Genomic DNA, 13,544 nt, shown 5'->3' with positions numbered 1-13,544 from the left:
AGACCAATGTTTCCCAAACCAGTCCTTGGGGACCCTCAGCGGGCCACGTTTTTGCTCTCTCCCAGTTCCCAGAGAGTTGGGAGGGCGCAAAACCGTGGACCGACTGGGGATCCCTGAGGACTGGTTTGAGAAGCACTGCTTTAGACAAACCGTCACTTGAACATTTGTCTCCTCTAGCATAAGATTTCACAGCGATTTTTACGGAGTGTTTACTGGCACGTTACAGGGGGCAAGCTTTAGGATTTCAGTGACCTTCCAGTTATTGAAATATACTGGGTCGTCGCGCAATTCAAGAAACTTCAAAGGGGCAAAGTTAATTTCAGCGGGAAGTTTGGGGTCAGTATGATTATAATTTGGTTCGTTGAGCGCAGGGTTCAATGAGTATAAGGTATAGGCTACGGCCAAAACAGCAGTCCATTAATAAATAGCCACGTGTTTAAATGACGTTTATTTTATTTATTACATTGCTAGGTGGCTACAAATATTGCAAGTTAGAGATGAAGAAACGCTTAAAAAGTTAAACACGTCCGTCCTCATCGACACAGGAGGAGGGGGGCACTGTGGGTGTCCTGGGCATGTTCGCCTTCGACACGCACAAAAAATACGCACGTCATGTACGGTATTTCTACTCTTCAAAGGGCGTAAATTCCGCTACTACTCCCTTTATTGCCCTTTAGATTACATAAAATCTCAAACACGGGGTAGCCCCGAAAACACAAGCGCGACCATGGTAGAGTCCAGCTGCCCTGGGCATTGTGGTTTTTGTAGTTCTTTCAGGATCCCCCGATGTCATTTTTTCACGTGGCGTTTCATCTGCCAGCGAAGATCAGAACAAGCGAAGAAATTCAGAGGAAAAGTTCGGCCTGCAGGATACCGCGGGGTCGCCAGCTCTCACGCATCTGGCGTGACACACACGCTATTCAGATATCTTACATTACGCAAGATATCTTACGGCAAAAATATATTATTCCATTATAAACCTTAAATAAACTGTTACATACATGTAAATGCGTGTGCAGACTTGTATTGAATCGAAAATCTCACTCCAGCCAGCTGACCAAAGATAGGCAACCCTGGTACTGTTCGCTTGCCCTTTAATTTTTCTTTAAAATTCTGATGAAACTGACAGAGGGACGTACCGACGATATAATGCAAGCAGGTATCCGATGTTGGCAGTTTATTTTTTATTTAAAAAGGTGAATATTACGATTCGAGAACTGAATGAGTTCCAAATAGTTTTAGATGTGTTTAAAATAATAGAAACCATAACAGGTATGATTAATTGAAAGCTGTCATCTGCCTCTGGACGGAGAGGTACAACGTACAGTATTCAAAGGTGGTTCCCATAGCGGTAACTATTTACTACCCGATCGATTTTCCTTTACTCTGTTTGTGTGCAAAGGTTTCGCCAAGTCTGGAAAGCTGTGGAATGTGTAAGAAATCAATTTAGGCTAGTGACGACCGAATACACGGTAGAAATAAGTAATCAGCGTAACTCTACTCCATTATAAACCTTAAACTGTTACATACATGTAAATGCGTGGGTACACTAGTATTGAATCGAAAATCTCACGCCAGCCAGCTGACCAAAGATAGGCCTATATAAGCTAGCATTTGAGGTTAGAGGAATAAGCATAAGATATCAAGCCTTAAGCCTGCAGGTTATACTGTTTGACTAATTGTGTCACGTCCATCCTTAAGGTTAATAGCCTTTTTCATATACAGTATGCCAAACCGAATTTAAAAACAAATAACTGATTGATCCCTGTGGGGATCGAGATTCTCTTTACGCCTCCCCCAACCTGCTTTCTGTAGGTGAGAGTAAGCTGGCTGTGAAGGGCAGCCACCCATAGCAGCACCCAGGGAGCTGGGGGTTAAGGGCCTTGCTCAAGGACCCACATGTGCTGAGGCTGACCTCAAACCAGCAACCTTCTGCTCACAGGCATAGAGACTTAGCCCACTGAGCCACACACTGCCCTCTACTATATACAATCATGGATAGAAAATTTTAACCAGCTGATTTATACCCCAGTCCTTCAGGCTGTAGCGTAATGCATTCTACCAGATCCACAACTGAAGCTTAAGTTGGTGACTTTTTTTAAATATACATTTTCTAAGGGATTAAGACACTTTGTATTCTTTTAATGGTTGGCAGGGAATCTTCTTACCTCCTGTTCCACTTAGTCGCATAGAATTACACCGGTTTTCATATATTGTTTCTATGGGTAAAGACTTACATATTGAATAACTAAGGAATTTTCTTTGCTTGACCTCCACCTTCTTGGTGAGGACCTTAGCATATTACCTAGATGTCAGGGACTTTGTTATTAAGAAGCATAACAGTATGGAGTAAGCCTTAAGGTAACATGGAATCAATGAAGGCTATTTCTCAAATATACTTTATTTAGGCTTATATATGTGTAAGTAGCAAATAATAAATAACTCAGTGCAATGTTCAAAATTGTCACAGCCTGATTCCAGACTGACTTGTTTTACTATACATGGGCTGCATCATCACTGTGATTAAATTCTTTCGTAACACCAAATGCTTTTTTTGCATGCAGCTCCGCAGCCCAGCGCGTCAGCCTTCACGGGACTCAGATCCACGCAGGAGGGGGGAAATCAAACTGGGGATACATTTGACCATGAGTCAAGAGGCGAAAGGACCCTGCACTCATGAAGGGCACCTTCAACACCTGGGTGCACGTTCCAGACGTGCCATATCTGAATAAAAAGATGCATTTCTTCTGGCTCGGGGGCAGCGAGAGGAAGCGGTTAGCAGGACTGATTCTGTTCAGAGGGCTGGAAGCCTTTCACCGGAAAGACATTTTGCCTCTACTGCTCTGAATAGAAGCCAGTTTCTGGCTCTGGAAGTGCCAGGTATGAAATTATTCTTAGCATATAAAAAAATATATATACACATTTCAGTTATCACCAAGTGTACAAAAAAAGTTGTGCCTGTGAATTTTACAAGGCTTCTGGAATAGAGAAGTTGGTGCTGGAAACACAGAAGCTGGTTGCTATGGAGAGGAGCTCACAGGAAGAAGCCTTTCCGGGATTCCTGGCCCTGCAGGCGCAGGCTGTACTGGGAGAACCACTGGTGGGAGATCTGGTAGATGAAGCCTGGGCCATCCCGGCACTGGGGGGGTGGCAACAGCTGAAGGAGGGGGAGAAATAGTGAAGGGTGGGGAGGGGTGCATGCACACGTATACACTTGTGCACATGCACGCACACACACAGATATGACCCCACCCACCCCCACCTTGGTTTGGATCAACGTCAAGGTGCTGTTGGGGTCCAGTGACTCCATATCGCCCTCCTCGGGATCTAGTGCAGCAGGAGTCCCATCCTGTTTAAGAGACAGGTAAGACGGTGCGTTACTGGGGGGGGGGGGATTTACCATGAACCCTGAAGATGACACCTTCTGCAGTGACCAATGCCCTAGTCAAGATGCCACCTATCAGCCATCACAGACTGTACTGCTGACTCCAGCCCCCACCCCCTGGCCGCTCCAAGACGCCAAAAGGCTCTAAAGGCCTGTGTCTGTCATTCCCCACTGAATATTTCATGAGCTGCCCTGCAGCAAGAAGAAAGCCAGGGGAGAAAGAGAGAAGCGCGCACACACACACACACACACACACCACAGATCACAGAGAGAACATGCGGCCAGCCCTGCTCCCACGTCTGGTGACTCAGATGAAGTGCGGCCTGGCGCCGGCCCGGGGAAGCCATTAGGGCTGGCGCGAGCTCACGGGAAGCACAAGTAGCGCATTAATGCAGCCGACGGCCCTGCCGGAAGGAGGGGAGTCGGGTTTGCAGCAGCGCTGACACTGGCTACCCGACGTGGACGCGAAACGTAGCCAAATCCCAGAAGGGAACGACAGACAGAATGAAGATCGTTTCCTGTTATGCATACATAAAACCTAATGAGCGTTACGCAATGGAATATATTACTAGACAGGGTTAGGGTTCTGGTTCAGTGCTTCAGCAACGTATATAAGGTAGCAAGTCTGTGTCCAGAACCACTATAATACCCACTGTCACGACTAACTAATTTTCCAAGCCTTTATTAAGCATATGGAGGGAATTTGCCACAGGTTCCAGACCAGACTTTTGGCCTTGCATTGTGAGCATCATACACTGGAGATGGCTGATGATTTTGGTTACCTCCCATCAAGAATATCTTTCCCTGCATTAAAAGAGCCTTTTGATTCCATTACCCCAAATTTCTTCACACTAAACTGAAGCCTCTTGCCAGCAGATTAACGCGGCCATCAGATGTGCAACACGTTTAGCAAGAAATTCAGACTCAGTGCTGTGAGCTGTGATGTCCAAGTCCATTATGTCACTCCCCTGCCGCTGCAGATTTCAGGTAAGCAGCCTATGGCGCCATCTTGTGGAAATTTAAAAATCAACATTAACTGGGTCAAAATGCTCCCAAAAAAAAAAATCCAAAACAAACGCACTCAATTTTATTTATGTTTACTAAACCCTTGTTGGTTTTGGGTTTATACATTTTTTCAATGTTCATTCTTTTGTAACATACATACTTCTCAGGTTTAAGATGCAACAGCTCCGCTTTTTGGAAGCCCCCATCCCACTCACCTGTTGCAAAGCGACAGCTGGCATTGTTATGTTGAGTGCGGCCAGCAAGCTTCCTTGGGAGTGTGGATGGAGGCTGGGCGCCGACAACTTTGGACTTTGGGACTCCGTTAATAGACACTGCCACAAGGGGGCAGCACTGAGCACAAAGACAGAGAACGCTAAAATCCCACGTGAACATGAAAGAGGTGACCTTTGACAGTGTCAGTCACTAATGCACCTCTTGCCCCAGCATCTGAGCACATACCAGTTTAAAGCATGATCCAAAGATCACCACACTAATTAGTGATTAACAAAAGCATTAACAAGTGACTTCTCCCAAGGGACCCATGTTACACAAACCCATCTCCGAGTCACAAGTTCCAAATTGAAATTCTGGCCAGGTACCCTGTCACTGCCGAGCTGGAGGTGGGGACCTCTGTTGCACTTTCCATCAGGTGTGACAGTGGTCTTATGGATCCAGCGACAGCTTCCTCCAGAGTGGACTCCAAGGCAGGGAAGCAACATTCAAATGTTTTCTGGAGCTCGGACCAATTAATGGCCTGCAGTCATTTGATACAGACATTAGTTCAGCCTGCGAAGAGTTAGTAGCAGCACCAGGACAACATGCAGCTGATGTTTTGCCAGTGCAGAATCATATTAGAGCTTATTAAAACCAGACTTGAAACAATGGTATACGCTCTTAGAAAAAAGATAAAAACTTGTACCTTTGTCACTGGGGCTGTACCCCCAGGGGTCTGCTAATTGTACCCTTAGCTGAAGGTAATTGTACCTTTTAAGGTACAGAAATTGACTCTAGGGAACATTTCTGTACAATTTATGGTACATTAATGCTGTTTGTACATCTGGGATGTTCCATTACAAGGGTATAGCACCAGTGACTAGCAGAGGTACACATTTTTTCTGCTAGTGTATAAATACAAATAATTATATATTAGTCTAACAGACACTAACAGCTTACGTTAACAACAAATTAGCATGTAGTCTCACTGAACTCCAACTGTAGTATAGATTCAAACCTTTCTTATTGACCAGGATGACTGTTGATTTGCACCATCATATTCCTCCACTTGCAAACATTCCGGGGGAGTTGATGCTGCCGATATAGACCAATAGTCACTGACATCCAGCTGGATGCCCTCCCCAAATGAATTCCACTCCCCAAAAGATAAGTCCGGTTTGCCATTGGCTTGCAGATGTGCACCCTCAAAGGACAGATCCTCAGTCTCCAAAGAACTGCTCTCGACTTGGCTGCCGTTTGGTTCCATGTAGCAATCCGGAGTTCCTGGATCAAGCATTGTGCTAAACTAAGAGTCCTCAGCCTTTGGCAGAGTGAATGGCGATACTACAGAACACCCTTCAGAAAGTCATAACTGTGGGTCAGTTTGTGAAAGTCGCTTCTGGCAAACACAAGCCCCACATCATCTCCCCTTCGTTCCGTTTCATTTCAGTTCTGACATCTGCCCTGGAGCCCCAGTCTTCCTGTCGCTTTATATAGAAACACCCGTTTCTTAGAGAACGGACAAAATGTCATTGTTCACGGGGCATTTGTTCCTGTGGCTAATACTTCCGTCTTTTGCATTGTTGTGACATTCTCTGGTATTCAGGACCTACAACTTTCGGATAAAGGGGATAAGCAACCTTTCAGCCCATGTCGTCATGACTGTGCAATCGGCTTAGTAATAAAACATTACACTTAACGCACACGGCCGAAATAACTCAACGAAGAGCCCATTCGAGCAACAGGATCACAATCGACTGGAAAATACACATAAAGTTTTCGATGAAACTTCAAGATCTTAAAAGAGATTTCACCCTACATTATCAGTAAATCAATATTACAAACGAAAACTAAACGACGGTAAGAATATATACAAGTGAAATAAGTGACATTTTAAATGAATTAAGCGAAATGAATGAGACACTCCTTTCTCTATTGTATGTCACAGCTACTGAATGCAGAAGATTATCACAACAAGTATAAACAATATGCATATGTATATAGCCTAAGTGAAAGCAGGGCATCCGGAAAAACGGCAAATGTGTTCACCTGTTGGTGAGAAGAAGCCGGCAATCTTGAGTTACTGAGTAAACTTCACATTTCTAACAAACAAAAACCACCCAACACCGGTGAGTATCAATGCCCTACCTTCACCATGACGCATCTTAGGATGTGGGAACGGAAAACGAGTCAATCCATCCCCCTGTCCACGCGGCGGCCGCCTGAATAACACGGACGTAAGGAAAAGCTTGTGGGCGGGACCGAGCTCGGAAGTGGGCGGGGCCGAATGCAGAAGTGGGCGGGGCCTGCTCAGGTGTGCTGCAGGTAGGATAGCGCGCTTCAGGGCAACTGAAACACGACACAGCTGACTGCTCCGGGTTTCCCATTACAAGTTCCATGATTTTATTTTATGGGTAATTTACTTTAGGTAGCACGCTAAGGCAAACGTCAGCTTATTAAACAGGTCAGCTTGCAAGCCACCCCAAATCTTAGAAGAGATAATTACTCAATTTACCAAGCCGCTTTTCCACTGGAATTGTTTAGTCATATACGGCATATTCAGCGTGTCTGGTTCCATTTAACATCCCTTACGCGTGCTACGCATAGTTTATAAAGATATTTTCCTCTCTTCGACTGAAATTTTAACGTGTGGCTCCCGATTTGTTTCCATAGTTTTTGCTTCGCATTGTGGAAAACAGTTGTGTACGGTTTATGTGTATTTATTTTGAAATTCCGGCAGTTAATTTAATTGATATGCATTCAACGTTTTAAAAACGCCATCTTGCATCTCCCTATTATTACCAGTAGAGGGCGGTCTGTGGTGGTTACTCGAGCATGGAAATTTGCGAAATATATCTGAATCTGATGTTTTTGCAGCGAGGTAAGAACGTAACATGAAATACGCTAAATTACGTGTAACCTTGTGTATCTTGAGCCAACAAATTTGTTGCAAGTACACAAAGGGACTATTTGAAGGAAAGCGAGAAAATGTAAATGTTCACACGAATAAACCTGGTTTTTATGGCTTTGAGCAGAGCTGCAACTGCTTACCTTTCACGTAGGCCTACTGCTTAGAGAATTTATTTACTTGTAGTCGTCACGATTTATATTTTTAAATAAATAGCAGTGTGGTGAGAATGTGGCCCAGCTGATAAACCGCACCCTGCAAAGATCACTGCTATACTGCAGTCGTGACATGACAAAGATTTCAGGTTAGACAAAATTTTTCAGCACAAAGGACCAGGTGCATGTTGAAATGAAAAATCAATCGCAAGTACACGTTAAAGTAGTGTTTTTTTGTGTGGAATGAGGAAGGCCTTAGTACATATCATGCGTGGTGTCATTCAGTCGTTGCTGGCAAAGCTTTTCACACAATATGCATCGGTTGCTTTTGGTGCTGCGGAGGGAAAAGGCAAAAGAGCCACGGAAGCAACAAAAATGACAACAGTAGTACTGGAGACCGCAAAGCACAGAGAGCAGCAAAATCAGCATAACAGCAAGGCTTTTTCATTAATAATACATGTATATTGAACACAGCCGGCTACTATGGTCAAGCACTTTACTTTCTGCCTTAAAGGTTCGCTCACGTATGTATGTATTTATATATGCACATCACATATCATGCTTGAGATGTCAACAAAGTTTTTGAAACCCCCCTAAATCAATATCCATGTTGGCAAGTAATTTCAAATAATTCTGCTCCTCCATACGAAAACATATATCTTGGCTTTTCAATGTCTTACAAAAGCATGACATTTCTTTATAAAAATAAGCTTGCTCTAGAGAGACCCACAGAGAAACCGGTTCGTCTGTTAATAAAACGTCTGTTTTTGCTTAGGCTAAATGTTGCCTGCGGACATTTACATAACATTTACTGTCTGAGCCAGGAAAGTTGTACATTTTATGCATAAGAAAGTTTCTTGTCCGCCTTCCTATGATGCAGGGTGTTTTTCGGAGCACAGAGCTGTGGGGAGCCCATGTGGTCCGCTGAGGGGGGCAGTTACAGATGCACATCCGATCCGGCCGTTATGGATTCGCCCCTATGTCCACTCCCCATTTCGGTGACCTTTTTTCTTCATCTGACTCTCCTCAGGAAACACATTGAGCTTCTCTTCTCACTCTTTCAACAATACGCAGCTCGGATTTGTTTTCAAGCTGTTGGTCACATTGCCAACACTGCGCAAATGCCGACCGTTTATTGTTTCTTACAAGATATCACATTTAGGAGGTTCTAGACATGTACCAATAATACGAGGCCAGTGATAGTCAGCATTTGAGGACACATGTTTATTGTTATTGTGTTGTGATTATTCTGTCCAATGTAGTGTGTGTTATATTCTCCTGTGTTCAAAAGTTAATTTTGTCTTTTATGCATTGATACAGGCTGCATAATTGTTGTAAAATTATGTGTATTTGTTTTTTTTCCTCAGCACTTAGCATTCATTTCAGCCCTATCTGTAACTAATGCAAACAGTGCTTGAGCTGCAAATCCAAGTATATGGGAAATATTTGAAAGAATGACCCAGGGCTTTTCTGACAACACTGGAGCTCAACAAGAACAATAATGAAAGCCTGGTCTGGGAATCTGTGTGCTACATTGTTTTCAGCTCAGCTACTCAAAAGCCTTTCTTTAATCCTCTTACTTGAGCACGTGTCTCCACAATGGACCATATTTCATTTGGGTGTATTATTTAATTGGTTGGCCAATACTCTTAACCAAACATGCAGTTTTACTAATTTCTAAGACTGGATGTTATACTGCAGCAAACTGAAGAGAAATAAGGTAGATTAAAAAAATCATAATTCACACTCATGCATCTGGCGTGACATGCTTTCAGACTCTAATGTAAGAAATCTTACGGCAAATCTATATTATTCCATTATAAACCTAAAATTAGCTACATCAAAAGTGTTGGGTAGTTTGCAAACCCTACAGACTATTTACAAGGTAAGAAAACTGTTACATGTAAATGCGTGTGCAGACTTGTCTTGAATTGAAAATCTCACTCCAGCCAGCTGATCAAAGTTGGCAACTTTACATGAATACACAGTAATATGTGTATATACGTGATAGTATAGCCAGGCAAATAAACTGAGTTAAGTAGCTGTGTGAAGACATCGCTGTGGCTGCAAGCTGTTCAGTGCCCTCTGTCCAGGCTTCAGTCACCGCCTTGGCTTTCCTGTACTGGAGCACTGCTGGAGATGAACTTTTCCAGGAAATCCTACTCATTTAGAATATCACACCTCACCCTCTGCAACAAGAGACTCACTGTACCATAATGATGTCCATTTTCACAATCAGGTTTTCGCTAAATGAATCATCTGCCTGGAGATGGAAGATGGGGCTTAAGTTGGTGACTGAGTCTCATTTTGAGCTGATTACACACAAATGTTTTTGTTATTGTCTTGTAAGTGTCTTATTCACATCTCAGCCACTGAGTTTCTTTGTGTACAATTTCTTTAAGGAAAAACACAAACTCTTACCATCAAATGGACAGCAAAAGCTCAGGCCGTCAGCGCTGTAGGTATAGTCAACGACAGACGGACGGTTAAACTCTCACTCTTCACAGAGAGACATTCTGTCACGCCGCTTCTTTGTCCCAAAGGGATCCGGAAGGCGCATCTCACAGCAACAGGGTAACCATCATACATATGGAACCAGGCAGAGAAGGGGAAGGTACTCTCCCCCCCCCACCACCCAAAAAAACAAAAAAAGTGTGGCCAGGAAAAAGCCAAAAACCAGAGAAAATGTTTCTCAGTGGTATCCTTGTGCATCTTTGCCCGTAAATATGACACTGCTGTGAGATAGATTACATTGATATCACTGAGATTTTAAAATGAACAGCAAGTAACAAACAGCGGACACTGAAAGAACAATATACATTTCTAATACCACACTGATAAAAATGCTACTTTCAACATCCACAGGGACCTATTGAAAGTGCTGATTGAAATATATGGATTCAGAGACCCACAGTGTCCTTGTTCCAGTGTCCTAAAAAGGAACGTGTGTTTGGGAAAAATCCGGAAAAGGTAGATAAGAGGAACATCAGCATCATCAGTGCCCTCGTCTTACATGTGTCATATAATGAGAGAAGGGAGGCGTTTAGGTGAAACGAAGGCGGGTTTTATTGAAATCAAAAGAACAATAAGAGACAGGAGGGTCAGGCGGATGTGGCGGGCGGGATGTGACAACATGTTTGTTGAGAGTGAAATGTGGAATGTTCTAGTGTTTGTAGAATTAGTGGACCAGGGAACCTAGACAAGGGAATCCATCCTGCAGAGTTCAATCACAAATTTCAGGCATGTCTGCGGTTGTGAACCTTGCCCTTCGGAGACCTTGGAAAATGTCACGCAGTGAATGCATTTATTGTTTTGTCTTTTTGCAGTGGTCTCCTCTAACTCACAGGGCAGGCCTCTCATAACGTCAGATGGGTTTTCAACCTTCAGAAGTAGGCATGGGAACCTTAGCAATTGCAGCCTAGGCAGAATGATTGCTCTTAGACAGCTGCCATTTTGGGAAAATCTGAAGCCTTTGCAACATCCAAAGCTGCCTATGAGGTCCGTTCTGAGGACGTTCACAGACACTGCCACCTGCTTCTTTATCAGTCTTACATCCCAGACCACCTACTGCTATCCAAAAGGTGACATCAGCAGTTCGTTTGCAGCCTCATTAGTCATCATATATGGCACAAGAATGTGGTCTTTTTGGCAGATGATATTTATTGACCACTGGTCTGTTTTCCCGTGGTATACAGAGTAATGTTACATCCAAGGCCCCGATATTAGATGGTTAAGGTCAATGATAATGTCTCAGTAAGCTCAGCTCTGGTTCCGTTGAGAAAAGTATTCACCTAAGAAATCCTAATGAAAGAGCCAGACAGGGGACGGTGTGGCACAACAGGCTAAGCCGCTGTGGCCATAGGGCTGCTGCTTTGTTTCACGGCTTAAACTGGAAACAGGTTCAGAAAAGATGCTGGAAGTGCTCTGTGAGTCAGAGACCCGTGCGGCTAGTCTCAGGGTGAAAATGAAAACAGGGAACTGAAAAAAAAGGCAAGACCACGATTCTCAATATGCAAAGTCCTCTTTTATGATGTCACAGCAATGGAAAGTGTGTGTGTGTTTGTGTGTGTGTGTGTGCTTCACTGGGCATTTTGTGTGGAGAAACGAGAGCTGAAAATGGCCAGATTTCTCCTTAGCATTGAATCCTCACAATGTCCTGCAGAGCGCATTTTGCTGCATAAGGGATTGTTCGGTCTTAAGGTCCTGCTGCAGCACTTAGCAGTAATGCAGCAAAGCACACTGACCACAGAGCCGTGACTGCCGCCGCCCCCAGTGTGCCAGTGAAGTGGGGAGGGGGTGGAGGGGGCAGCGGCAGTGGGGTGGGGCCGCACTGTCTCCTTGGCAAGCAGCCACACACCCAGCATTGCAGCAGGATCGATTATTAGATTGAGTTGTTTCCTGGTGCCATTCCATCATCTAATGCAGTATCTTCTCTCAGGCTGAAATGGATCTAAGGAAAAAGTGAAGTCAAAACCAGGCAGAAGATGTATTCAATGCAGTAGCATGGAGGACTGTCAGAAGATAGGGCCTCATATTCCCAAAATTTTGGATATAATGGGATACACAACTCCTTGATCACGATGCACAGAACTGCGTAGAATGAGGCCCGTGACCTTGTGGTCAGAATTGTGCATCGGCCAATGGGGAACAGTAAGAAAGCGGCCACGCCCCTCTGTTATATAGTGGGACTTGGTGATTGGACCACACCCAGATGTGAGCCACCTATAAATGTGATGAAAGGGACCAGCCTCAACAGGGCAACTGCTTCAGCCAGTTGGGTTACTCTATAATCCACTATTAATTTAGCTTGCTGTTTTTACGTGATTAAAGCTGCCGGGGACACCTGTTCGACGTTATGATGAATTTACTTTCCAGTTGCTGAACCTCTCGGGCTCTCCTCCAAATCAAAACTGCAGTTTCAAGGAGACCAAAACCAGTGCTCATCCGACTGCCAAGCCAGGAGTGTCAGGAAGGTGGAGAGATTCACTGCCCTCTGTCAGAACAGCCACTCCGCTCTGCCACTGATCGCAGTGTAATCCACATTTTAGCAGATGCTGTCAGGGTGGCTGCAGGAACCACTGGCAGCACCGATATGGAGCCAAGCAGTGCAGACGGTACTAGCAAAGCCCTGTGGTTTCAGCAGAGGGAGTCAACACGCTGCAGAGCGCCTGAAGTGATCAGGCACTATTGATCTTACTCAGACCCACCTCACCAATGACTTCTGATGCACATGAAATACGTGGCACAATGGATGAGGGACTGGAGGACCAGGTGCATTAATCTGAACCTTCCTGACGCCACAGAGATTTCAGCAGATGTGAAGGAAGCCTTTTAATGGGCTGTCATATGTCTGTATATTGACTAGCCAAGCTTATGTCCAGCAAGGCCAGATACGGAGATTAATAACGACCATGGCTGAAACATGGGATGGACACACAAAGATTTGGACGGTAAATCACCAAGCTATTTGTCTGTGAGTAAAAGGGCATGGTTTCCCATCTGTTTCAGGACGTTGACCTTGAAGGCAGCGAACAAACGGAGTTCTGGTGCACAGTCATTCCTCCTCCCTATTCAGCGCATGAAACTGATCTTTTATTGACGTGGGAATAGGCTCTGCAGTTCTGTGACCTGTGTGGCAGACACTGCAAGCGGGTGGCTCATGACATATTTTTAGGGCTGGTACCTGAATGATTTAACGGCCTGCATCTTGGCGTTCCGCTGGAGGAGGACGCGCCCGGGCGTGTCGGCTGCCAGCTCCCCAGACACACACACAAAAAAAACGACATAAGAAAAGCGTTACACCTGCCCCAGTCACAAGGTGCTGCAATACCTCCGCATTAGTGATTAGTGCAGGAAGAGCACCAGGTCTGGCCGGCCC

General features: G+C 44.6%; 1 protein-coding gene across 6 annotated transcripts; it reads right to left on the bottom strand.

The window, feature by feature from the left end:
- Positions 1–2,385: 2,385 nt before the first annotated feature.
- LOC111838903 (uncharacterized) lies at positions 2,386–6,904 on the bottom strand. Of its 6 annotated transcripts, none has more exons than XR_011982564.1 (6): positions 6,653–6,880; positions 5,622–5,698; positions 4,990–5,144; positions 4,606–4,741; positions 3,263–3,349; positions 2,386–3,157 (listed from the first exon to the last, which is right to left on the bottom strand). XR_011982564.1 is itself a non-coding variant. In XM_023802339.2 (6 exons), exons 1-6 carry the CDS (start codon positions 6,765–6,767, stop codon positions 3,035–3,037), a joined length of 783 nt encoding a protein of 260 aa, XP_023658107.1. In that variant the 5' UTR covers positions 6,768–6,904; the 3' UTR covers positions 2,386–3,034. The 6 variants fall into 6 exon arrangements, 5 of the variants coding, with proteins under 5 accessions (XP_023658107.1, XP_023658111.1, XP_023658109.1 ...); XM_023802339.2 differs by having other exon boundaries at positions 5,622–5,887; positions 6,752–6,904; XM_023802343.2 differs by having other exon boundaries at positions 6,752–6,904.
- Positions 6,905–13,544: the final 6,640 nt, after the last annotated feature.

Source organism: Paramormyrops kingsleyae, chromosome 14 (genome assembly GCF_048594095.1).
Source record: "Paramormyrops kingsleyae isolate MSU_618 chromosome 14, PKINGS_0.4, whole genome shotgun sequence".
NCBI lineage: Eukaryota > Metazoa > Chordata > Actinopteri > Osteoglossiformes > Mormyridae > Paramormyrops > Paramormyrops kingsleyae.
Note: the sequence above shows the minus strand (reverse complement) of the source record. Positions and strands in the feature narration are given on the sequence as shown.

Bases quoted from the DNA above. Each gene is read 5' to 3' on its own strand.
- LOC111838903 (XM_023802339.2), bottom strand. The intron at 3,350-4,605 runs GTGAGTGGGATG...TCTCTTAAACAG, and splicing joins CAGCTGTCGCTTTGCAACAG to GATGGGACTCCTGCTGCACT. The intron at 3,158-3,262 runs GTGGGGGTGGGT...CCCCTCCTTCAG, and splicing joins TGACGTTGATCCAAACCAAG to CTGTTGCCACCCCCCCAGTG.